Source organism: Debaryomyces fabryi (assembly GCF_001447935.2).
Source record: "Debaryomyces fabryi strain CBS 789 chromosome Unknown contig00009, whole genome shotgun sequence".
NCBI classification, from domain to species: domain Eukaryota; kingdom Fungi; phylum Ascomycota; class Pichiomycetes; order Serinales; family Debaryomycetaceae; genus Debaryomyces; species Debaryomyces fabryi.
Window position 1 is genome coordinate 129,321 of NW_015385435.1, and position 25,850 is coordinate 155,170.

The 25,850-nt window shown below is 36.6% G+C and overlaps 14 protein-coding genes across 14 annotated transcripts; 8 read left to right on the forward strand and 6 right to left on the reverse strand.

Moving 5' to 3' along the window:
• Positions 1-263: 263 nt before the first annotated feature.
• On the forward strand, positions 264-1,256 carry AC631_00809 (uncharacterized protein; the record flags this gene model as incomplete). Its single annotated transcript, XM_015609639.1, has 1 exon — positions 264-1,256. The coding sequence occupies one exon, from the start codon at positions 264-266 to the stop codon at positions 1,254-1,256; it is 993 nt and encodes a 330-aa protein (XP_015469595.1).
• A 336-nt stretch (positions 1,257-1,592) lies between these two features.
• Positions 1,593-1,961, reverse strand: AC631_00810 (60S ribosomal protein eL34; the record flags this gene model as incomplete). The annotated part of the gene is made up of 1 exon (XM_015609640.1): positions 1,593-1,961. One exon carries the CDS (start codon positions 1,959-1,961, stop codon positions 1,593-1,595), a length of 369 nt encoding a protein of 122 aa, XP_015469596.1.
• Positions 1,962-3,456: 1,495 nt separating this feature from the next.
• AC631_00811 (uncharacterized protein) lies at positions 3,457-3,678 on the forward strand (the record flags this gene model as incomplete). Its single annotated transcript, XM_015609641.1, has 1 exon — positions 3,457-3,678. The coding sequence occupies one exon, from the start codon at positions 3,457-3,459 to the stop codon at positions 3,676-3,678; it is 222 nt and encodes a 73-aa protein (XP_015469597.1).
• Positions 3,679-4,054: 376 nt separating this feature from the next.
• AC631_00812 (uncharacterized protein) lies at positions 4,055-4,867 on the forward strand (the record flags this gene model as incomplete). Its single annotated transcript, XM_015609642.1, has 1 exon — positions 4,055-4,867. The coding sequence occupies one exon, from the start codon at positions 4,055-4,057 to the stop codon at positions 4,865-4,867; it is 813 nt and encodes a 270-aa protein (XP_015469598.1).
• A 41-nt stretch (positions 4,868-4,908) lies between these two features.
• Positions 4,909-7,548, reverse strand: AC631_00813 (uncharacterized protein; the record flags this gene model as incomplete). Its single annotated transcript, XM_015609643.1, has 1 exon — positions 4,909-7,548. One exon carries the CDS (start codon positions 7,546-7,548, stop codon positions 4,909-4,911), a length of 2,640 nt encoding a protein of 879 aa, XP_015469599.1.
• Positions 7,549-7,848: 300 nt separating this feature from the next.
• On the forward strand, positions 7,849-10,233 carry GLN4 (glutamine--tRNA ligase; the record flags this gene model as incomplete). Its single annotated transcript, XM_015609644.1, has 1 exon — positions 7,849-10,233. The coding sequence occupies one exon, from the start codon at positions 7,849-7,851 to the stop codon at positions 10,231-10,233; it is 2,385 nt and encodes a 794-aa protein (XP_015469600.1).
• A 1,359-nt stretch (positions 10,234-11,592) lies between these two features.
• Positions 11,593-13,011, forward strand: GAC1 (protein phosphatase regulator; the record flags this gene model as incomplete). Its single annotated transcript, XM_015609645.1, has 1 exon — positions 11,593-13,011. One exon carries the CDS (start codon positions 11,593-11,595, stop codon positions 13,009-13,011), a length of 1,419 nt encoding a protein of 472 aa, XP_015469601.1.
• Positions 13,012-13,329: 318 nt separating this feature from the next.
• THG1 (tRNA guanylyltransferase) lies at positions 13,330-14,127 on the reverse strand (the record flags this gene model as incomplete). The annotated part of the gene is made up of 1 exon (XM_015609646.1): positions 13,330-14,127. One exon carries the CDS (start codon positions 14,125-14,127, stop codon positions 13,330-13,332), a length of 798 nt encoding a protein of 265 aa, XP_015469602.1.
• A 191-nt stretch (positions 14,128-14,318) lies between these two features.
• On the forward strand, positions 14,319-17,822 carry RPA135 (DNA-directed RNA polymerase I core subunit; the record flags this gene model as incomplete). Its single annotated transcript, XM_015609647.1, has 1 exon — positions 14,319-17,822. The coding sequence occupies one exon, from the start codon at positions 14,319-14,321 to the stop codon at positions 17,820-17,822; it is 3,504 nt and encodes a 1,167-aa protein (XP_015469603.1).
• Positions 17,823-18,003: 181 nt separating this feature from the next.
• Positions 18,004-18,693, reverse strand: AC631_00818 (uncharacterized protein; the record flags this gene model as incomplete). The annotated part of the gene is made up of 1 exon (XM_015609648.1): positions 18,004-18,693. The coding sequence occupies one exon, from the start codon at positions 18,691-18,693 to the stop codon at positions 18,004-18,006; it is 690 nt and encodes a 229-aa protein (XP_015469604.1).
• Positions 18,694-18,727: 34 nt separating this feature from the next.
• On the forward strand, positions 18,728-19,735 carry AC631_00819 (uncharacterized protein; the record flags this gene model as incomplete). The annotated part of the gene is made up of 1 exon (XM_015609649.1): positions 18,728-19,735. The coding sequence occupies one exon, from the start codon at positions 18,728-18,730 to the stop codon at positions 19,733-19,735; it is 1,008 nt and encodes a 335-aa protein (XP_015469605.1).
• Positions 19,736-19,743: 8 nt separating this feature from the next.
• On the reverse strand, positions 19,744-21,108 carry AC631_00820 (mRNA-processing endoribonuclease; the record flags this gene model as incomplete). Its single annotated transcript, XM_015609650.1, has 1 exon — positions 19,744-21,108. One exon carries the CDS (start codon positions 21,106-21,108, stop codon positions 19,744-19,746), a length of 1,365 nt encoding a protein of 454 aa, XP_015469606.1.
• Positions 21,109-21,209: 101 nt separating this feature from the next.
• AC631_00821 (uncharacterized protein) lies at positions 21,210-23,123 on the reverse strand (the record flags this gene model as incomplete). The annotated part of the gene is made up of 1 exon (XM_015609651.1): positions 21,210-23,123. The coding sequence occupies one exon, from the start codon at positions 23,121-23,123 to the stop codon at positions 21,210-21,212; it is 1,914 nt and encodes a 637-aa protein (XP_015469607.1).
• Positions 23,124-23,339: 216 nt separating this feature from the next.
• Positions 23,340-25,514, forward strand: GUS1 (glutamate--tRNA ligase; the record flags this gene model as incomplete). Its single annotated transcript, XM_015609652.1, has 1 exon — positions 23,340-25,514. One exon carries the CDS (start codon positions 23,340-23,342, stop codon positions 25,512-25,514), a length of 2,175 nt encoding a protein of 724 aa, XP_015469608.1.
• Positions 25,515-25,850: the final 336 nt, after the last annotated feature.

Sequence of the window (25,850 nt, forward strand, 5' to 3'; positions counted from 1 at the left end):
TTAACTATGCATGTGCAAAAGCAAGTACTACTTTAACTCAGGATCTTCTTTTTACGATGTGCTAGTATATGAATTGCTAATAATATTAATGATTGCAAAATTCCTTCATTCTCCAGAGTGCGAGTAAGTGGTGTAATTTTGGTACTATCTTATGACCAATGAAGGTAGCTGAAACAATTATGCCTACCCTTTTAGAATATGAAACGGATCGCTACAACGCCAGCTACTCGAAAATTTTCTAGATACCATGCTAATTTGAGGCCATGGATATTAATTTCTTACTTAACCAGACGGAGCCTCAAACCGTTGTTCCTGGCATTAAGCCAGAAGGTAAAAGGGAATTGGAAAATTTGCCTGAAAGTCCACACAAGAGGGCTAAAATAGAAGAATATAATGTGTCAGATGAAGACAGTGATTCAGGGAAAAGCCAATTTTCTTCAAGAAGGTCAACTGCAACGTCGATTTCATCGGTGAGTTCTAATGATAGTACACCATTACCAGACATATGTCACGATCCAGCACGCAGTGCATATACTGAATACAATGAAGCGGATGATAAACTCGTGGTGATCAACTCAGAGAATTCAGATATTAATAGTTGTAAAGACCTTATTGATGTTTTGTCACAAAATTACAAGTACTCGACCCAAGTAATTAAAATTTCATTTGTTGATAGAGATTTACCAAAGATACCCTCACTGAGTGAATTAACAGAGAAAGGGGAAAAGGCGATACGACAGGACGTTATTGCTAAAATACACGAGAAATACGTTGAACCGTTACTCGATCTTACAGGATATAGATGGGTACGAAAGGAAGTGCCGTCCAAGGGTAGAGGATTAAAAGTTTTTTCGATCAAGTATTCTTGTTCTCAACAGTCAAGGAAAGGTTGCAAGAATAACAAGGTTTCAGAGAAGAACAGGTCCAGACATCTAAGTCATCCTCTTAAACAATATGACTGTGAATCTTTGTATTCAATCAAGTACATATGGTCTACGCAAAATGTAGAAGTCAACTACAAGCATTTAAAGCATCCTCCTTATAAGAGACTACCAGAGAAGCTAAAACCATTTATCAGAGAAAGATTAGATATGAAAGCTTTAGACTTATATCATGAAATTTTAAAAGAGCCGAGATTCAATGATGTCAAGCATCTTATTTTCTTTGGGAAAGTTCAAAGCTATTGGTCAAAGGAACGGACCAAGAACAAAGAAAAAACAACAAAAGAAGCCTTTAAACACTTCTTTCAAAACTAGTACAATATCCACGCTCCTATGATATTCGACTAAAGGTAATAGTTTATTAATATTTAGAAATTAATATCTAATGCAAGTAGCATATATATAAATACATGATTAATGACATGATAAATTCGTCTATGACAAACTACCATATATTTTTTTCTCATTTTGTTGATCTCCGGACAGAAACCGTTGGTAAAAGATGTGATGTAAAAAGATAAGCCCAATTCATAATAGTAAATCTTCATCAAATAAAATAAAAATATGTAGGTTCTCTCATAAAATTAAAAATACAAGTTGAATTTCTAAGTGAAGTAAAAATCCCGGCGTAATCATTAAATCTTAATTGATTTATTTCTTACCAGACTTCTTAGCGGCCTTTTGTTCCTTTTCTTGTTGTTCCTTTAAGACTCTCTTGACGATCTTTTGTTCTTCAATCAAGAAAGCTCTGACAATTCTTTCCTTGACACAGTTGGCACATCTAGAACCACCGTAAGCTCTTTGGACGGTCTTGTGGGTCTTGGAAACTTGGGCGTATTCCCTTGGTCTTAAAGTAGAGATACCTTGTAAAGCATCACCACAGTCACCACACTTTGGTCTGGAAGCAAGCTTCTTGACATGTTGAGCAACTAATTTTCCACCTGGGGTCTTGACGACCTTGATTTTGTTAGATTTGGTGTTGTATGGGTTTCTTCTTCTGTAAGTAACACGTTGAGCCATCTTGTATATTAATATCTATAATGAAATAACCTAATAAATTGTAACAACAATACTGAAAAATTTCACTATTAGCGCACCAAACCGGAGGAGAAATGAAAAAAAGTGGCGATGTTACACAAAAGCACAATTTAGGGCTCTAGTCGCGAAAAAGCGGATTATTGAGTCGTGACTATGTGACTGCTACTATGTTCTACATTTCCTTACTGGCGAACTACACCCCAGATACTAACTAGCTAGTATTCTGGTAACGATCAAACCTTATAATTTGTATGTATTAAAACATGGAGGATGAAGTGGTAAACGTAAGCAAGCAAAATATGACAAATAAAATTTTTGAACCCCAATATATATGTAAATAAATATCAACCGATTAGTTCTTAGTAAATGATTATAATTCAATATAAAGGTGTGGGATAATAAAGCTTCTTAACGTAATCTTCTGGCTTCACGTTCGGATTCCATTAAGCATAAGATGTCGTTTTCTCTGACTGGACCCTTGACGTTTCTGACAATAGTTCTGGAGGCATCTTCTAAGAATTCAACTCTGACTTGGGTGACACCACCTCTGGAACCGGTTCTACCCAAGACCTTGATAACTTTAGCTAAAGTAACTGGAGTTTTAGTGTCCTAAAAAACTTTGTTAATATTGTGTCCAACGATTATTGCAGCAGCACCACCATCCATTTGAAAGGCCCTTATGTTGCCATAGCACCTATTAGAAGTGGCTTCTTGATGCTCTGTTCCTCTGGGTTCGTACATACCATTTTGTATACTAATAAGATATATGTAGTTAATTACAATTTTACAAATCTCTTCTACGTTCACTTTTCACCAGAGATTTTTCAGAAAAAATTGAGCTCTGAGTGATTGAAGGTGCTTTGGAGCTTTTCGGTGCATCCACGATTTTCGCTTTTGTGGTCTGGTTTTCTTCATCGGACCCACCGACAGAGTCGTGCGCCGCATCAAGTGCGCTGGGTTCGACCCAAAGGAGGGGAAGACCAAAAGTTGACGGAAGTATCACAAAAGACATTTATGTAACATGTAAAACTTGATTGCAAAACGCATTTTATCGATAATTACATGTTGTGTCGATATTACAAGTTGGAGTTCGTAAAATCATTGAGCCATCACTGCTTAAAATAGATTGATATGTGATTAGGCTCTGTTATCTATGAGTTGGCGGTGGCAAAAAAAAAGAGGCGGAAGGAAAAATGTTTTTGTGGTATATGTGTTATTGAGATAAGCAGGTTGTATAACGGGCTGTACGAATAGCGGTGACCTAGTATTCGGGCGCAAGAAGCCTTAGATCTAATTTCTTTTACGGATAATGTAAGCCTAATGTAGAGAATTTGATTTCGACCGAATCCGGAAACGACCGACGGATTTAACGGGTTTATATCAGATGAGCATTTATAAACCAGGCGATATGGCATGGAACGTTAGTAAATGATTCCTTCACAGGTTAAAAGCTGTAAAAGGTGGTAATATCAGGAAAATGTCCTCGACACAAGTTGAAACTAAGATGGAGGGAGCTCCAGAAAAACTGAACGCATGGGCTAACAGAAAGGCCAAACAAAACGAATTCCAAGACGGCAGGATTACACCACCCTATACTTGGAAGGAGTCAGCTAGAGATTGGTACAAGCAGGGATTACAAAAAAATTATTCTGATGAACAAGTAGAGCACAATTTACTTCTGAGATTGCCATTTTCCTGAATCAGATGGGAAAAGAAAGGCAGAAATCATCAACACAGATATCGGTGGCGGGAACTATATACATGAATTCTATATTGAGAATACAGAAACGCCGACAAGTCTGACAGTAGAAGATAAGGAACCAGTCACCGATGTTGTATTGATACACGGGTATGCTGCGTCATTGGGCTTGTTTATTGATAACTTTGATTTGTTATCGTCGGCACCGGGAATAAAGATACATGCTATAGATCTTTTGGGGTTCGGGTTTTCGTCAAGACCTAAGTTTCCAAACTTTCCTTCTGAGACTAAAGAAGATATATACAAGATAGAAGATTGGTTTATTGATGCGGTTGAAGAATGGAGACAGAAGCGAAACATTAACAGATTTATTTTGATGGGCCATTCGTTTGGTGGATACTTAAGTTGTGCATACGTGATGAAATATAACAAGAGATTAACTGATGCGGCAGGAAAAATGAAGCCAGCAATGGTTGACAAATTGGTATTGATCAGTCCTGTGGGACTCGAGAGAAATAAGTTTTCGTTGTTGAAAGACGAGAAGTCTGCTGGTATTTCAGACGAACGCAGAAAACTGGAAAATGAAGGTGCTCCTAGTATATCTTTGGAAGACGAGGTAAATGCGGATCAGGAATCAATTATTCATAATGACTACCAAGAGCCCGACGAAGAAAAAGTAACAAGAGGTAGAAAGTTACTTGATGCGCTATGGAAACGTAACTTTTCTCCGTTTTCGATCATTCGTACTATGGGTCCTTTTAAATCTAAAATGATTTCGAGATGGACTACCCATAGATTTGCCCATATGTATTTCTCGAACCCTAAGCAATTTCAAGCCATGCATGATTATATATATAGAGTGTTCAATGCTAAAGGTTCTGGTGAATATGCAATTACTAGGGTTTTAGCAACTGGTGCTTTGCCCAAGTTGCCATTATTAGACAGATGCCCAGAAAAATTTGTCAAAATGAATACTCCAACATTTTGGATATATGGTGATAAAGATTGGATGAATGAAGAGGCCGGTTTAGAGATGACAAACGAAATTAATAAATTATCAAACTCAGCTACAAGGAAAAGCTTGGCGCAATTCAGTATATTACCAAATTCAGGCCATCATCTTTATTTGGATAATCCAAAAGGTTTTAATAATGAAATTTTCAAATTTTTAGGCTTTAAAAGCTCGTAGGATTAGAATATATTTATAGTATATAGTATCATAGACATAATTCATTGAAAATCCTTAAAAATTTCGTCGCTCTTCATCTTAACATAATTATTAAAATTTTTTAAATTTTCACAATGTTGTATAGCAATATGTTTGAAATTCATTTCTAGGTCTTCATGTAACTCTTTTTGCTTTTGGAATATATCATTTTCGAATTTCTTGATTCTATTTATAAGATTAGAAGATAACAAGTTCATCCCTTCGTAGATTAAACTATATTGCTTGTTAATATCATGTTCTTTGAACATGGAACCATACTCATGAAATGATGTTTTTATAGTAGTATCTTCTAGAAGAGAGTTTTCACTGATGTTCTTTTGTATTGATGCAAGCGACTTTTCATTATTTGTTTTCGAATCATCAGTTACAGTGGTTGCATCAACATTTCGTTTATCGTTTTCTAGAAATGTTGTTGAATTACCTACAGCGGGCGTGTTCATATCTAATGATCTATCTTGTGTCTCAAGATTATCAACTGCATTCCCAATACTTGGCTTAATACACTCACTCAGTTTAGTAATGCTATCGAGAAAATTGCGAATGGACTTTTCCCTGTTGTACGTATCGTTAGTCAAAGACTCTCCGACCTGAATTGTGTTGTTTTTCTTTGCGGAAGAGTTATCAAGCAAGTCATCGTATAGCTTTCTAGGTTGGTTTCTGGTTTTTGTAGGTGTTGTAGGTTCAATATTATTACTTGAATTATTATTTTCTGATTTTGATTTTAATTGTGGTTTGGTTGCAAAAAGATTGTGACCCTTCTGAGCATCGGAATTCTCCTTGGGTTCTTCATTATTGGTTCTTTTTCTTGAAGCTACTAATAATGTAGGCGATGCTAGAGAATCTGGGATTATTGATTGAGCAAGATGTTCTGGTTCGGTTGACTTCGATGATCTTATCGAATTTGTCACCAATTTTGGTTTTTTCAGAGGAGATGAAGGAACAGATGATGAGAAGTCCCATATATCTCTTTTATGGCTTTGTTTTTTAGTCTTTTTTCCATATCTTTTAGACACTTTGTGAAGATCATTGATAATTTTAGTTGGGGTAGGCAATGTGTTTACTTGTTGGGCACAATATATCGATGATGCCCTTGAAATGCTCTGTTTATTATTTTCTAAGAACTCTTGAAATTTAATACTATCATTTTCAGACTGCAATGGCTCAATTGATAAAGGATCTTCACCAAAAAATTCGGGAGGTACCTTAACAAGGGAACTATTCTCTTTTGTCTTATGATTTCTAAGTTTTTCTTTAATGGAAGGTACCAAATCTAAATTTGATTGACTTGTCATGCAACTTGAATTTGATTTTTTAGAAAGGATCTTTGAGTTAGAGATCAGCTTCTGGCCATTTGGGAAGTTATTAAGTCCGACTCTGGAAAAGTCGATATTACTTAACTGACTCTCTGATGATAATGATGCTGATATTTGTTTAGGCGATTCTTGATCTGCAGTTTGTGATACAGCAGATACCGTAGTGGTAGCTATGGAAATCTTGCTGATATTATGGGTTACGATGAAACGGAGTATTTTAAGGAATGAAGGAACTAATTGTATTTTCTTCAATTCAATACTAAGCTTCAAACTTTCTGATTTTGAATCAAGAGTTACTAATGAATATATATTCCAGAACTCATTCCGTTTTGATATTTCTAATTCAATTTTCAGCTCTTGGTTAATTTTGAACTTTTTTAAATTGTTTAGATTAATATAAATGGGCGCCAAAGATTCTTCATTCGAATTCCATAAGATCATTACTTTATCAATTACTTGAAGAAACATCAAGTCACCTTTCTCAAAAGATTTATTCAAATCAATACTTCTAGAACTAACACACTTTAACTGATACAAATTTCTAAATGTTTTGTTAAGACTACTCAAATAATAAATTACATCTAAGCTTCCATTAGTGACAGATGAAGGTATCTCCTGTAAGAATGTTGGCCTCTGAGTTATATTTACGGTAAGAGAACCTTTTTGACTTTCTTTATATATTGAGACTTTAGGAAGATATTTCGTAATCTTTAATAAGTAGTTTGTAGTTGTGAAATCATTATTAGAATGCAATATTGTTTCAAGTTTGTTATAAAAGCCCCTTGGGATTAAATGACTTTCGATAGTGCCTTTCGCAGCATACATTCGTACCAAGAGCATGGCTGATAACCAGTTAGAATTCGTTTTGCTTACCGAATCTTTTAATAAGTCTGTTGTAACATCATTAGACACATCTAGGTACATGACATCCTTTACTGTTAGTATACTTCTGGTGACTTTTAAATCAATCATACATACATGGACAATTTGCCAATACCTCATGGTTTTAGGAGCGAACACTTTGGCAGTTTCGTTGACAATTAGCAATATTAAGACATAAATCAAATTTTGATCTTTCACTGGAAAATTTCTTTGTTGACTATTCTTATGAATCTCTTCGAATAGATCATTTACAGCACATTCTAATACTGGAACCAGATGTGTGACATATTTTAATTCCAGAGCTTGCAAACATTTGGTAAAATTTTCCAAGAGTACCTTGGGCACTAACCCATTAATTTTCTGGACTTGTTTTCTTATCCTTTCAATAGAAGACACCAAATGTTCGATTTCAGGTACCTTGATTGCCATCGCCTTTGGAGTATTCATGTGCTGCAAAACTAAATATAAATCACAAAATAAAAGAGCTAAACTTTGTAAATTAACCCAACAACACAAAATCTAAGACACACTAGTACAGTTATATTGGTTATACAAGCAATTGAAATGATAGTTACTAAAAGAACTTGTGAATCAAGAAGATAAAGTTACTGATATTTTACAACCAAAGGTATCACCAAAAAAATTGAAGGTCGCGCGTATACCATCATGCCTTATCAAAAATTTTTTGTTGAAGAATCATTTCGAAGAAATATTTATGATATAAAGACAAAATCAACTATTCTAAGCATGGCGTCAGAAGAAGAATTGATCAACTTGTTTAGCAAGGTTGGGTTCAATGATAAGAAATCTAAAGAAGTTTGTAAAAATAAGAAGGTTTCCCAATCGTTAGCAGAAATCATCAATGAGGCAAAGGTTGAAGAAGCAGATGAAAAGAAACTCTCATTATTGCATGCTTTAGCTGTTGAAAGTAAAGGAGGAGATGTTCCTAGACGTGAATTAATTACGAAGGCTATTATTGATGGCAGATTAAAGACTAACTTACAAGTAACCGAAGCATTTAAATATGTCAAGGAAAACCCAGAAACTGCCAACAACGAAACCATGGAAGAGAAATCAGGAGTCGGTATTGAACTCAGTGATTCTGACGTTGAGAAGGAAATCAAGAAGTATATGGATGCTCATAAATCGGATATTGAGACTAAAAGATACTCGATTGTTCCAAGTTTATTAGGTGACATCAAAAAGGTACCAGAATTGAAATGGGCCAAGCCAAACTTATTCAAGCCAATTATCGATAAATTGGTCTTGGAAATGATTGGACCAAAGGACGAAAGAGATGTCGTTAAGAAGGAAAAGAAGAAGCTGGCTAAAAAGCAAGTTGAAACCAAGAAGGAACCACAGGTTGAGAGATCGATGTTCTCGGAAGGGTTTTTGGGTGATTTGCACAAGCCGGGTGAAAATCCACAAAAATATCCTGAATTGATGAAGGAACATTTAGCATATACCAAGGGCAAGGTATTCACCAGATTTCCACCTGAGCCAAATGGATATTTGCACATTGGACATTCGAAGGCAATCATGGTTAATTTTGGATATGCTAAGTACAATAATGGTAACTGTTACTTAAGATTTGATGACACCAACCCTGAAGCAGAGGAGGAAGTTTATTTCAAATCAATTGAAAAAATGATTGACTGGTTAGGATACGAGCCGTGGAAAGTTACTCATTCGTCTGACTATTTTGATGAGCTATACGAATTAGCAGAGAAATTAATCAGCTTAGGTAAAGGATATGTTTGTCACTGTACTGCTGAAGAAGTTAAGGCCCAAAGAGGGTTGAAGGAAGATGGTACCTTAGGAGGAGAAAGGTTTGCATGTAAGCATCGCTCTAGAAGCGTTGATGATAATATGACCGAATTCCGTAAGATGAAGAATGGTGAATACAAGAGTGGAGAGGCCACCTTGAGAATGAAGCAAGACTTGGAGTCACCATCTCCACAAATGTGGGATCTTGTGGCGTACAGAGTTTTGAACAAACCGCATCATAGAACCGGGGACAAATGGAAGATCTACCCGACCTATGACTTCACGCACTGTCTTGTTGATTCGTTTGAAAATATTAGTCATTCATTATGTACTACTGAATTTAGACTTTCTAGAGAGTCTTACGAATGGTTGTGTGACGAGTTGCATGTTTACAGACCAGCACAAAGAGAGTACGGTAGATTAAATATCACCGGTACAATTTTGAGTAAGAGAAAGATTGCCAAATTAGTCAATGAGGGTATTGTTAGAGGATGGGACGATCCTAGATTATACACATTAGAAGCTATCCGTCGTCGTGGTGTTCCACCTGGAGCGATTTTAAGTTTCATTAACACGTTAGGAGTCACCACATCAACTACTAATATTCAAGCGGTGAGACTTGACAGTGCTATCAGAGCATTTTTGGACCAAACTACCCCAAGATTGATGATGATTCTTGACCCTGTCGAAGTCGAGGTTGAGAACGTACCAGAAGGATACGAAGAATTGGTCGAAGTTCCATACAAACCGGGTGACATTGTCAAGTTCGGAACAAGAAAGGTTCCATTCACCAAACGTTTCTATATTGATAGATCTGACTACAGAGATACTATTTCTGATGACTACTTCAGATTAGCTCCTGGTCAACCAGTTGGGTTAATTAAGGTGCCTTTCAACGTTTCTGTCAAAGACGTGGTCAAAGATGATGCCGGTAAGGTGACAAAGATCATCGCACATTACGACAATGACGTTACGTTCAAGAAACCTAAGACTTACATTCAATGGATTCCAAAAACAAACGCTTCACCAATCAAGATTAGCGAAGTTAGAATCCAAAACCAATTGTTCAACAGCGAAAACCCATCGGCCCATCCTGACGGATTCTTAAACGATCTTAACGAGCACCTGGAAGAGATCTATCACGATGCGATCGTTGAGTCGGCTTTCACCGAAATCAAGGAGAAGTCCCCATTGAACATTCCTATTGAAGGCAGCGAGTTCAACATCAAAGAAAAGCCAAGTGTCGAAACGGTAAGGTTCCAAGCATTGAGAGTAGGATACTTCTGTATGGACAAGGACTCAACTGCGGAGAAATTGATCTTGAACCGTATTGTGACTTTGAAGGAAGACTCGTCGAAGAACTGAGTAGCGGGTTTATAAATAATTAATAAATGATTTTTACATTGTATAGTAACTAAGATGTAGGGAGGTTTTCTTCAAATAAAACAATTCACCGTATCCACATATCCGGCACATAATTAATTCGTTGCAGCGAAAACTGAAAGCCACGCCTCATCTCCGAGTCCACATCAGATACACGCTGTTGAAACATCATTAGGCATACGTTGCTTCATGGTACCCTAAAACACACCGGCAACCCCACTAACAGTTCTAAATCCACTTCCCCCACCAGCAGCTGTTGAACAACCACTTTACCACTTCTGCAACGACATTTGCGACATCTGCGACATTTCGTCCACACTTCCGCTTCCGTGCATCGTCCGATGTTGGCGCATCCTACGCCCTCTAGACCCCTCTAGTCTCATCGTCTAGGCCATCCGGGTATTCCCTTACCCATCTGTTACACAACTATTGCTGCTTCCAATGCTGCTATTCTGCTATTGCCGCTACGCTACTTCAACGCCGGTTTCCATTCTCGCATTGAGGCCATGTAGTTTTATACTCCATTCCATCGCGTCCCAGCTCTGTATCTGTGCTTGTTTTTCTATTGTTCCCCCCGCTGCACCACTTATGGAACATTACCTGCACCACTCCCCATGGGCCAATATGTGCCGATTGGGAAATATTACAGGCGGCCATTCGCGATTTCTTCTCTCATACCCAAAACAATTCCTACAATACATCTACACAATAGCAATCGGGCGATTGGTGCGGTACATAAGACACATCCTACAAACAACTGAACACTGAAAATTTTTTCTACGCCTACCTATCCCTTCTACGCCATATAGATAATCTATGCCTACACAAATAGAAGATGGCGTAGCCCAACCATATCGCCCCCATACCCCAGTGTATTACTCCAGATACCACATACCACTTCTTGTGGAGTTTGTTGCCAGCTACTATATCGTAGATGCGGGCAGACATGCATCTGTAACACCCACAGTGTACGTCGGCGTAAAATAATGTGTAATATTTCGTACTAAACAGTGCGATATTTCTTTTTCAGGGACCATTATTGAAAAAGATTTTAACCCTCAGGTGACTGCAGACTCAACAAAAAAAATTGATCCCCCCTTTGTAATTTATATATATATCTGGATTTAGCAATTCTAATAGTAAAATTTTACTCTGGTTACAAAAAAGCATATTTGAAATAAACAGGACGTATAGGCTATATAATCACTAGGCTGGTTTGCGATGAGTAAAATACCTAGTATTAGTCCCTTGACGGTGACTAATCTAATCTCGAAGCAAGCAGACGAGATCGAAGATATTTGTTCCGATGGAGACACGGAGTCGAGTTTAAGTACCATAAAAATGGGCGGCAAAGTAAACAGCAAGAACGGAGACAAGGAGAGTGACAAGGAAGATCAAAAGACGATAGATGAACGTCCTGGGTTGCTCCGCAAGAAGTCCGGAGAGTTAATTAAATCGTCGCTTAAGTTGAGTGGGTTATCGAGAAGTATGTCAGCATCGCAGATAGGCAGTAAATCAGTTAGATTTGCCACCCGCTTGGCTAATGTGAAAATGTTTGATGGTCAACAGTCTCCTAGCACTGTATCAACAGCAGAAAACACGCCTATGTCGTCGCCGCAGGCGTTGGACGACTTTAGCTCGAGGGGATACTTTGATCTCAAATGGGAGGATGATGAAGTGAGCGATATCACCAGCGATACCTCTTCAGATGATGATCTTCATTTTCAGAGTCCGGTCACTTATAGAATCGCCCAGCTGGACTTCCGTCCCCCAAGAAACATTTATGACAAGCAGGACATGCCTTGTTACTTGCAATCTATCAAACTTTCACCAGAGAAGACGGCCTTGGTCGGGTTGATCATGGTTAAGAATTTGGCGTTTGAGAAACGGTTGTCGATCAAGTTGACATTCAACGACTGGCGTTCTATTCTCATCATCAACAACATCTCCTACAGCAAGTCGTTCTCGTCCATAAACTTTGATCAGTTCAAGTTTATCATTCCATTGGAACACATGCCCAAGCAGCTTAACTTGCAGTTTGTCATTAAATATGAAGTGGGTGGAAATAGCTACTGGGATAACAATAACATGAAGAACTACCATATTTCATTACAACCATTTGAAACCGTCTCTGGTACCAAGCCACATAATTCATTGTTCAAGAATACCGTTCCACAATTTGACGAGTTGGTTACAAAATTAATCAACTTCAGAAAAGCGGACTACGCTTTGGAAGGCGATTTAATGGATTCACATAATGACGAATATGTCTATTCGAGAAAGCCGTTCTCGACGAAAGCCAAGTCAGACTTTCATAACAGATATAACATCAACGACAATTTGAGCGAGCCTAGATCAAATCCTCATGAACCAAGATCAAATCCATTTATTTCAAGCACCCCCACAATTAACATTGAGCCTCCTTCAAATTCATCGCAATCTTCTTCAGCTGGTGCAACTACTTCGAGACCCCCTCTCAAGTTGTCTTACTCGGCTTCGGATATATCTAACATTAAACCTAAATATTCCAAGTCCTACAAGTCAAAACAGTCTGCGTCCCAAGAAAATGACAATACCAACTTCAATTCCCAATTTTATACTAATTTATTACAAAGCTACTGTTTTTACAATGGTGATAAATCTGCTTCTACTCCTTCCTCGAATTCATCGAGTACTCCCCATTTCAATTCAACTAATACAATTTCAAACGCCTCTACGGCGTCTACACTTCAATCATATAGTGATTCCATATATATTTGAAATCCCACCAATTTGAACCAATATTTCATGACTTTCAACTAACATTAATTTTAAATTGTGGGTTTTCGTGTCTTGGAATTCATATTTTCGTTTGACAAATCTATTTATTGGAGGATTTTGCATTCAGAAAGGTAAAAGTTTTTCGGTATCCTGTTACATTCTACCACTAGGTTTAATTCTATTTCAATTCAGCATTTTTATTTAACTTCTTATCTCTTGAGTACAAAAGTGCTTAAATATTTATTGTATTATATATCGTTTTAAATATATACATTTTAATATCTTAATTGTATTTATTTGTAGCATTGTGCTTTTGTCTTATTCCAAGAGCCACGGCCTTTCGTTCCAGAAGGTATCACCAATTATATCAAGGTGATATTCTTCTATCAGTGCCTTCTTACGTTGTTTCTCAACTCTCTGTTGCTGACGCTTGCTCAAATCATCTCCCTCTCTTGTGTAGTCGTATTCCCGAACAAGTATCGTTCCTTTTTTGAAAATCTCCGATTCATTATTGTAATTAATGCCAAACTCCTTGAACAATATTTCATTCTTGTCACTCGAAACAGTCCCCAATAATCTGTTTTCTGCCTCTTTCCCCGTCATCCCACCTTTAATCACCAATGTCCAAAACGTTGTATTATATAAATTATTTATATGACAATCCACTTGTCTCCAACTGAAATAGTCTCGTATATGTTGGGTTGTAGGATATACCACGACTCTAGCATCAAAAGTGGGTAATCGTTCCAACTTTATTGGCTTCTCAGGAAATTCAAGATTCCATTCATGTAGGTAGTTTACCGAAATAAATGATGCAAATGTCGAGACCAACTTCATTTCCCTCCTTTCAAACAAGCTGCATTTTTTACGTAGAAGAAATGAATACTCATCTGAATCCCCATATGCCATCATTATATCCGGGAATTGACCCATTAAATTTTGAGCTGCCTTATTCATCACCTTCAAGGCTCTGATATCATTGGGCTTGGAAAACTCATATTCTTCACTAAATTTGTGAAACCCCTTCCCATCAACTCGGACTATTAAATAAGTATCTGGTAATAGAAAGTTTTCTCTTTCAAACTGTTTGACATATTCAAACCTCGACTTGGCCATCTTTGACTTTAGTATAATCTAGTCTCTGTATAGGTGATACTATCTAGTACTTTAATATTATGGTCATGTGATCTCATCTTCTTAAATTTTTTTTTCCTTTGACCTCTTCACAATCTCATTTGAAAAAGTTGGATTTTACCATCAAAATCATTTTCTAAGATCAACCGGTAAAAGGTATATTATTTAGTAGCATGGGGGCTCAATTTAGAACTCTTGAACGTGAAAAGCGTTTCCAAAATCCTCCAAAAGACAAATCTGCATATCCATTATTAGCCGAAGCGGTTTCACCACATATTGGATCATTCAATGCATTGACCGAAGGACCAGGAGGCGGCTTGTTGAACTTGGCGGTAAATGATATTGGTAGCAAAAGTATATTTGACTCCAATGATGTTGACAGATTAGGTAACAAGTTAAATATCAGAGTTGAATCTGTTCAACTTGCAAAGCCATCTGTGCCAGTTAATGATAAACTTTCAATCAATAGAAGAACATACCCTTCGGAATGTAGAGAAAGAATGTCGACTTATAGATCCAGATTGATGTTGAAGGTTACATGGAGTGTTAACGATGGTGAAGAGGTTTCTGAAATTAGAGAAGCCGGGCAAGTTCCTGTCATGTTAAAGACTAACAGATGTCATTTGGAAAAATTATCTCCAAGTGAATTAGTCGAACAAAAGGAAGAATCCGATGAAATGGGTGGTTATTTCATTGTTAACGGTATTGAAAAGTTGATTCGTATGTTGATTGTTCAACGTCGTAATCACCCTATGGCCATCATCCGTCCATCGTTCGGTAACAGAGGTGCTTCATACACTAAATTTGGTATCCAAATAAGATGTGTTAGACCAGACCAGACTTCGCAAACTAACGTTTTACATTATTTGAATGATGGTAATGTTACTTTCAGATTTTCCTGGAAGAAGAATGAATACTTGGTCCCAGTAATGATGATCTTGAAGGCATTGATTGAGACTAATGATCGTGAAATCTTCGATGGTATTATTGGTGCAGATACATCTAATTCATTCTTGACTGATCGTTTAGAATTATTATTAAGAACCTATAAGCAGTATAATCTCTACTCTAAGCAAGAGACTTTAGCCTACTTAGGTGATAAATTCAGAATTGTATTTGGTGCAGCACCTGATGTATCCGATATCGAAGTTGGTAAAGAAGTTTTACAAAGAATTGTTTTAGTTCATTTGCCTAACAATTTAGACAAATTTAGAATGTTGTTATTCATGATTAGAAAGTTATATTCTTTGGTAGCCGGTGATTGTTGTCCAGATAATCCTGATGCCACCCAACATCAAGAAGTTTTATTAGGTGGTTTCTTATATGGTATGATTATCAAAGAAAAAATTGACGAATATTTACAAAACATCAAATTGCAAATTCAATCTGATATTAATCGTGGTATAGCAATTAACTTCAATGACAGGAAATATATGTCGAGAGTTTTTATGAGAATCAATGAAAACATCGGTCAAAAGTTGCAATATTTCTTATCAACGGGTAACTTAGTTTCTCAATCTGGTTTAGATTTGCAACAAGTTTCTGGTTATACTGTTGTTGCTGAAAAGATTAACTTCTACAGATTCATTTCTCATTTCAGAATGGTTCACAGAGGTTCTTTCTTCGCTGAATTAAAAACAACAACTGTTAGAAAATTATTACCCGAATCTTGGGGGTTTTTATGTCCCGTACATACACCAGATGGTTCGCCATGTGGTTTGTTAAACCATTTATCACATAAATGTAAAATTGCTACAGAAGCTTCTGATGTTTCACAAGTTCCAGCTGCCTTGTCGCAATTGGGTGTTTCACCAGCCCATAGTTTTGCCGCTGGGCCAAATTTGTGTTGTGTTCAATTAGATGGTAAGGTCATTGGTTGGACTACTCATGAACATGGTAAGATTGTTGCGGATACTTTAAGATTTTGGAAAGTTGAAGGAACTCACGGATTACCATTGGACTTAGAGATTGGTTACGTTCCACCATCTGCAAATGGTCAATATCCGGGTTTATATTTGTTTGGTGGTCATTCCAGAATGATGAGACCAACCAAATATTTACCATTGAATAAGACTGATATTTTAGGTCCTTTCGAACAAGTTTACATGGATGTTGCAGTCACGCCTGCTGAAATTGAAAACAACATTCACACACATGTTGAATTTTCTCCTACCAATATTTTGTCTATTCTTGCTAATTTGACTCCATTTTCAGATTTCAATCAATCACCAAGAAATATGTATCAATGTCAAATGGGTAAGCAAACCATGGGTACTCCTGGTGTAGCTTTGAATCATAGATCTGATAACAAATTATATAGATTGCAAACAGGTCAAACCCCAATTGTTAAAGCTAGTTTATATGATGATTATGGTATGGACAATTTCCCTAACGGGATGAATGCAGTTGTTGCAGTTATTTCTTACACTGGTTATGATATGGATGACGCGATGATCATCAACAAATCTGCAGATGAAAGAGGTTTTGGCTACGGTACAGTCTATAAAGTCGAAAAGGTCGATTTATCTCAATCTAGGCGTAGGGGAGACCCAATCACCCAACACTTTGGTTTCGGTACTGATGAATGGCCAGAGTCATGGAGAGAGAAATTGGATGCTGATGGATTACCATTGATCGGTGTTAAAGTTGAAGAGGGTGATCCAATTGTTGCTTATTATGACGATACATTAGGTAGAACTAAAGTTAAGACGTATCATTCAAGTGAACCTGCCTATATTGAAGAAGTTAAGTTATTAGGAGATGATAGCGGAGACCAAGAAGGTCAACAAATAACAATCAAGTATAGAATAACCAGACAACCATTGATCGGTGACAAGTTTTCTTCTAGACATGGTCAGAAGGGTGTTTGTTCTCGTAAATGGCCTCAAGTTGATATGCCATTTTCTGAAACTGGTATTCAACCAGATGTCATTATCAATCCACATGCCTTCCCATCTCGTATGACAATTGGTATGTTCGTCGAGTCTTTGGCCGGTAAAGCTGGTGCTTTACATGGTATTGCACAAGATGCTACCCCATGGAAATTCAGTGAAGATGATACTCCTGCAGATTTCTTTGGTGAACAATTAAGTAAAGCTGGTTATAATTATCACGGTAACGAACCAATGTACTCAGGAGCTACTGGTGAAGAATTAAGAGCCGATATCTATATTGGTTGTGTTTATTACCAAAGATTAAGACATATGGTTAACGATAAGTTTCAAGTCAGATCCACTGGTCCAGTGAACTCTTTGACCATGCAGCCTGTTAAAGGTCGTAAAAGAAGTGGTGGTATCCGTGTCGGTGAAATGGAAAGAGATGCTTTAATTGGACATGGTACTGCATTCTTATTACAAGACAGATTATTGAACTGTTCTGATTATACCCAAACGTCTGTATGTCGTTCTTGTGGTTCGTTATTGAATACTCAAACATCGGTCCCAAGAATTGGAACTGCTGCCTCTATTAGATGTAGAAGATGTTCTGTTAAAATTGAATCGTACAGTCAACAAGGTGAATATGTTAATGAGTCAGAAATTTGGCAAGATGGTCAAGGAAAGAAGTTCGTTGGTGGTGATAACACTACTACTGTTGCAATTCCTTTTGTTTTGAAGTACTTGGACTCGGAATTGGCTGCTATGGGTATAAAAATGCGTTATAACGTTGAACCTCGTTAGTTTATCTGATTGCATTTATTTCATTTTTATTAGCTATCATCTTTGTTTAAATTGTTCTGTTGCATCATAATTGTTTACTTTTTTGTACATTAAAAGCCCTTCATATATCTAAGTCTATACAATTTCTATATTTAATTAAATTTACGTTTAAATCATATAAGGATTACTTCGTATCACCTTCCTATCTTGTCAAAATAGTTAAATCGGCCGGTTTAGAATTTTTTAAAATGTACTCAGCGTTAAGTAAGTCATTATTATCTGCCCTCTTGATTGCCTCTTGTTCATTTTCAGCAATTCCTGCTTCCAAGTGTCTTTTTATAATCCTTTCCTTTACTAAGTCTAATGGGACATCAACAAACCATGATTCATCAACGTAATTGCTAATCTCGTTCCAATATAAATCTTTCAATAAAACATAGTTTCCTTCTATAATGATTACCTTAGTATCTGGATCTATTACTTTATCATCCTCAACGGGATCTTTTAATTTATGATCAAAAGTTGGCACTTTAATAGGACTACCAGCATAATTTTCATCGTATAGATGTGAAACTAAATTCAAGAACTTTTTAGCATCAAATGTGAAAGGTGCTCCTCTTCTAAGGAATGCTTCTACTGGATTCGGTAATTTCTCCAACTCTGATCTGTATAAGTGAAACCCATCCTGTTGAACAGCAATTGCTTTAACACTTTTATTTAGTTGTCTTACAATCTCTGTAGATAATGTTGATTTGCCTGAGCCAGGAATACCAGCTATTGAGATAATTATTCTTCGATCTTTGTTACTTTCTGTTTTATCTTTCTGTAATTTCAAAACTCTTTCCACTAATTCGGGAACTTGATCAGAATATATTTTATGTTTAATAGCCATTATTGGAGAGAGCTGATAATATACAATTATTAAAATGTTTGATCTCCCTTTATCTTGGAATTCAATAATAATCCCGTTCGCTAACCCTCGCAAAGTCATTTACGGATATCAGTGTGATTTTAATAATAAAGGATATAGTATCTATATCACAGACTTTAAGAATGTATGGATAGAAACATTATCCAAGAAAGGTATAATTGAAAAAGTAAACAGTTATGGAATCGAAGATACAGAAGATGAAAAGCTCCATTATCTACTTGAAGTATTGAAAAATGGGGTTGAAAGTAGGGATGCTGATAAAACTTTAGTATTCTCAATTGATGAGGTAAACAGAACTGAGTTCCATAAGGAAGGTATTATATATGGTAAGTTCAATGGAGAGATAGAATGGGATTTTTCTATGGTGAAACAACCACCTTCAGTTGCAATTGACGTTATATCCCAAATCAACTTCCAACAGTGTGAAAATCATAATTATCTTAATTATAAAATTGAACAATTAGAAAGACTCATTGGCATAAAAGATCAATATATAACTTTTTTATCTGAGAACTACAAAGCCATAAATGGTGATCAATTAATTAAGAAATACAGAAAAAATAATAAGACAGATGCCAAATATCTACATAAATACGATAAAACATTGTGGAGTCGGAGCACTGAGAATTCCTATAAGGATATAGTGAGGGAAAAGCAAAATGCTAATGATAATATCGATGACAGAGTATGGACAAGTATAGAAAAGTCTATTAATGATAAAAGCTCTTGGATTTTTTCGAAGACCGTCGAAGCAGGTCCTTCAAATGAACCAATACATATAAAACAGGAAAATGACGAGCTAATAGAGCTGTCAGACGTCACGCCCTCTCAGATTATCAAAAGAGAAGATAGTGAAGGCTTTCCTAGGAAGCGACCAGTGGTGAGAAAAATTGGAATTATTGGTCCTCGGAAGCGAAAACAAGAGAGATCAATAAAAAAAGCCAAAACTTTACCTCTAAAGGACGATGCCAATAGCAAACTGAGTACAATCAAGGAAGAATAACGTGAAAATTATGATATTAGTGATGCATTGTGCTTCCACCTCTTGATGAGAAGTTCCAAAGCATCATTTTGTTGATCATTCATTTCTGCCAGGTATAATGTAGACAAAATACGAGACCAAAATTCTATGAATTCGTTTAGCTGCAGTGGTTCTATGGGGATATCTACTAATACTGGTTGCTTTATGATTTTCTTCCCGTCTTCTGTTTCTGTAAATGGTTTTAAACTACTCCCTTTAAAGTAATTAGAAAAGACTGGGAGCCAAAACCTTATTATAACTTCAGAACAATGCTTGAGAGAAGTTACAGCATTTCTATCATAGTTCCTAATGAGGTCTAAATCCTCTCCATAATTATTCTCCATGCAATGATGTGTGACAGAAAGAGTAAGAGTCTGTACCTCTTGGAATATTATTCGCGATGTCTGATTAAAAGAAGCATCACTCTCGTGTTGAACTATTTTTGGTCTAAGCGTTTCATGTTGTATGCTTGGCTGTGCTAATGCTATCGGGTCGCTTTCTAGTTTTCCAAACCTTCTTAGGTTTTCAGTGTATATTGTGTTAGCAATAATATCAACATTCATATCCTTACGATAACTAACAGTCAAAATGTCGTTTGAAAGAGCCTTCAAGCAAAAGTTCTTATCGTTCGAAAGTAAAACTACCAAAGACTTCTGATAATTTTCTTTAAAATATAAACAACAATCTAAAATGGCATCATCTTTAGTAGTAGATTTATCTAATCTTTGTCGTAATTTCTGACCTCGTACGACGGAACTATTTTTAGCTAAAGCCGAATATATCCAGTCATTGGCCCACCTGGCTAAATGACCTACTGATTGGTTCGATATTCTCTCCGAAGAAGCTTCATTGGCTATTCTACTTGAATTTTTCAAACCATCCAATTCTTTCATCACAGTAATGGGTATTATAATCTGCAATCCATAATTATTAGCCACATCCTGTAAACCGTTTACTATGTTTAAATGAGATAATATAAAGTTAGTATCAACAACCAAATAAGAAACATTTCCCAGTTCGTTTAATAATGCGTTAGTTTCTGTTTCCGATACTATATCCATTGAATCATCGTACAATATTTTACTATTATTTCTACTGGCTTTCACGAAATCTGAAATGATTTCCACCTCATTATAATCATCCATAGGTATCATTTCTATATCATCTTCGTATGGTTTGTCTTTGTCTTCAATATTATGAAATGGTGAATGTTTTACTGCTTCATCAATTCGATCTTCAATTGTTTTGATGGCATAGTTTATTGGCATTCGAGGCCGATTGTGGCCAACAGTAATAGTTCTTTTTTGATCAGATGAACTTAATCCTTCTGGTGCATATTTGGAAGGTAGTGACATGGTCCATTCAATTTGTATGTTGAGTTCGTTGTTGATTTACTAGTTACTACAGCTTCTCTATCTAAATAAAAATATGCGTGTATACAAGCGATACATCAATGCTATATAATTTGCAATATAAATTCGAAGACACTAACTGATAAGCTCATAAATATGATAACTATAATCATCCATGTTATTCTATTAGTGTTCTTTTCGTTCATACTATCACTAACGATGTCCAGGAATTCCAAGAAAACCTTACATCTATCATTTAAGACTTGAACTCTTTGGTCGATCTCTAAATATTCACGAACACCGGTATACAAAGGATGTAATGCAGGTTCAAAAGACCAAAAGAAGTCCGGGGTATCTAGAATTGAACTGGAAAGATTTACGTCGACACGTAGTTTAAAAAGTTTTCCTGACTTTTTCAATAATTGCTGTCTCTTTAACCCTAGTCTACCCGTCAAAGCTAATTTCTTGGGCAACTTTGAAATCAGTTGTAAACTATTCACCATTCTACTCTCAAATAGACACAACTTTGTCAGTTGTGCAATTGCGTGGGACATGGTAAGTTTGATAAGATGGTCACCAGATCTTAACGTAATCATGTCATTATATATTCTTGGTCTGTGGATTTGGTCATCATATTCGAAATGAAATTCTTCAGTTTCTATATCCTGCTCGTGAATCGGATTTACCAATAGTGGTTGGGGCTTATCAGATGCAAATGCAAGGTCTGCTAAGATGTTCTTTTCGTGTATTTCAGAAAAATTCCAAAATACCACTATCCCGTATCTGAAAATGAACATTTCAGCATGATGTTTAGATAATTCTACTTGTGCTGCACTGCTATAATGCAGCGATTTATCAGAATCATCATTAGATGCTTGAGTATCTCTGTTATTATTGATTTTACGTACCGGAGATTCAGGTCTTGAACTATTTGGTTTTGATTCTTTATCACTATTGCCACTGCCATCACTTTCATTCTCTTCTGACTCCAAGGGTGGTGCAAAAAATTGCGGTTCGGAAGGGTCAAATGGAGCGTTACTGTCAAATGTCTCTAGCTCAGGATCCATCGAATAATTATTAGCGTCTTCAGGAGTTTCGACCCCTGAATAGTATTCATATAAATGGTCTGTTTGTTCACTTCTATTTATCAATTTTTCCATATATCTTTTCTTGGGAAGTAGCTTTGCCGAATTGTTAGATTTCACTCTGAATCCATCGCCACCCGGTAATAATGGTAACGAATACGGTATGTAAAGTGCTTCGTCGTATAGACGAGGCTTCACTTCATGGTTCTCTTTCAAAAAGTTTGATACAGGTATTAAATTAAACTGATCGCAGATGAAATAAGCCGTCATACGGCTAAATTCATGTGCCCTTGCTTCCTTAGGCATAAGCTCAGCTCTGGACCTTTGTATTTGAGCTTGTAAATCAGGAGTTACGCTTGATGATGATGATAATAATGGCTGTTGTGCTTGTGGTTGCGGTGGTGGTGACGAATTGTAACGTTGTTGGTCTGGAATTAACACTAACTTCTGTGAAGTCTTCGATGTTCTTGATGGTAATGATTGCGACAATTTAGGAATGCTTCTCATGTTTTTCCGCAGCAGTCCCAGTTCCATGTACATATTCGGCATCTGCACTTGTCCTGGAGGTGGTGACATGCTTCTATTAGAAGATCCGAGTGAATTGACGTTTCTGCCATTATTGGATAGTACCGGTGGAAGTCTCCTCTGTCCTGATGGAATATCACTCGAATTACTTAATAATTTATCCACAGAAATATCGGTATATTTATTTGATCTTGACGGTAATAATCTCTGTTGTAAACTTTGTTTTGGAGGATACCCCTGTTGCTTTTGTTGCTGTTGTTGCTGCTTTTTATAGTTGTGGCCTGCAAAGGGTGCTCGGGCTCCCTTTAACGTTGTACTTCTCGCATCTGTGACTAAAATCGATGGCGATCTTTTCGCTGTAGGTCTCTGATTTCCATTCAAACTCGATGAATCCGTCCTGGAACTCATTGTATATAGAGCCTCTGTTAATTATCCTAAAAGGATTGGTTTGAATGTTGTTTAAAAGGATGGAAGACTAGCAGATTAGAGGAAGATTTAGAATCCTAAGGATCCCAAGAAAAACGTGATTTTTCTCACGATTCCAATTTTTTTCATTAATGGCCGAAATTTCTGACTCTTTAGCAAGATCTAAGTTAATTAAACTATCATTAAACAAAATTAATCATGAGCTTTAGTTTGACTATAGCTGCCAAGGCTCCGTTAATTGCGTACCCATCTTTAGTTGGTGTCGGGTTTGTCGATGCCAGTGATTCTGATGTATCAATCCCAATTGAATTTGTCGATGAGAAAACAGTTGACTCAACCAATGCTGCTGTCAAATTGGTTACTCCAGAAGGCAAAACCTATTCCAACGAGTTAGAAATTTTGAACTATTTAGCAGAAAAGTTCCCATCTATTCTTACTGAAGAGGCCAAATCTCAAGAATGGATCAAATTTGCATTGGACAAATTGTCTAACAAGAACTTCAAGGAATTAGCAGGTGACTTAGAAAAATTAGATGCCCACTTAAACTTCAGATCTTTTGTTATTGGATATTCATATTCATTAGCTGATATTGCTGTCTGGGGTGTTTTAAGAGCCAATGCTTTAATGGGTTCTGTTATCAAGAATGGTGTTTACACAAATGTCTCGAGATGGTACAACTTATTAGCTGCTGACAAAAAGTTTGACGGTAGCGTTGAAAACATGACCAAGTTAGTCAACGAATTAAGAAAGTCAGCTAAGTCCTCCAAGAACGGAGGTAAGAAAGAAACCCACAAGGCTAACTTTGAAATTGATTTACCAAATGCCGAAGTTGGTAAGGTTGTCACTCGTTTCCCACCTGAACCATCTGGATACTTACATATTGGACACGCTAAGGCTGCAGTATTAAATGAATACTTTGCTCATGCTTATAAAGGTAAGTTAATCATTAGATTCGACGATACTAATCCAACTAAGGAAAAGGTTGAATTCCAAGACTCGATTATTGAAGATTTGGCTTTATTAGGTATTAAGGGTGATAAAGTCACCTACTCATCTGACTATTTCCAAGATATGTATGATTTGGCTATTAAATTAATCAAAGAAGGTAAGGCGTACTGTGACGATACTCCATTAGAAAAGATGAGAGAAGAAAGAATGGTTGGTGATGCTTCTGCCAGAAGAGAAAGATCTATCGAAGAAAACTTGAAGATCTTTACAGAAGAAATGAAGAATGGTACTGAAGAAGGTTTGAAGAACTGTCTTAGAGCCAAGATCGATTACACTGCTTTAAACAAGACCTTGAGAGATCCAGTTATCTACAGATGTAACGTTACACCACATCACAGAACCGGAAGTGAATGGAAGATTTACCCAACTTATGATTTCTGTGCACCAGTCGTTGATTCTATTGAAGGTGTCACCCATGCCTTAAGAACAAATGAGTACAGAGATCGTAACGCCCAATATAATTGGATTATTGATGCTTTAGGTTTACGTAAGGTTGATATCTGGGATTTCGCTAGGGTCAATTTCGTCAGAACTTTATTGTCTAAGAGAAAGTTGCAATGGTTCGTTGATAAGAACTACGTTTCCAACTGGGATGATCCAAGATTCCCAACTGTTAGGGGTGTTAGAAGAAGAGGTATGACTGTTGAAGGTATCAGAAATTTTATTATCGCTCAAGGTCCTTCGAGAAACATTATTAACTTAGACTGGTCCGTTATTTGGGCTTTGAATAAGAAAGTGATTGACCCAACAGCTCCAAGACACACTGCTGTCGATGCGAAAGACGTTGTTACTGTTAAGTTATTAAATGGACCATCTGAACCATTCACTGAAGAAAAGCCAAAACATAAGAAGAACCCAGAGGTCGGTAAGAAGCCAGTTGTATACTCTAATCAAGTTTTGATTGACCAAGCTGATGCTGAAGGTATGACAGATGGTGAAGAAATCACCTTTATGGACTGGGGTAATGTTATTATTTCTAAAGTTGTTAAGGAAGGTGACATTGTGAAATCAATTGAAGCCAACTTACATTTAGAAGGTGATTTCCGTAAAACTTCCAAGAAAATCACTTGGTTGGCGGATACCAAGGATAAAGTTGAGGTTGTCTTGATGGACTTTGATCATTTAATTACCAAGGACAAATTAGAAGAAGGTGATAACTTTGAAGATTTCCTTACTCCACAAACTGAATTCAAGGTCGAAGCTATTGCTGACTTAAGTGTCCGTGATATGAAAGTGGGTGACATCATTCAATTTGAAAGAAAGGGTTACTACAGAGTTGACCAAGCTTACAGCGAAGGTAAGCGTCCTGTTTTATACAACATTCCTGATGGTAAAACTGTATCAAGATACGGTACTAAGAAATAATCATAAGTTATAGTTTTATAGGCACAATATATTTCGATTTATTTGAGTTGTTTAATTTAATGTAAGTGGTTTATTCACATCAGGAAAGTATATGGACAAAAAAATCCAAAAAAAAAGAAAATTCCGATACCGGGAGTCGAACCCGGGTCTGCTCGGTGAAAGCGAACCGTGCTAGCCGTTACACTATATCGGATTATTATAAATTAATTGTACCTTAGTTTATTAAGTCATACAACACAAACCTTTTTCGGAAAAATTTATTATACAACTACAATGAAAAGATCTCTGGTTGCTTGAATACAGTAAAAATATTTGAGGCTGTCAAAAAGGTATAAG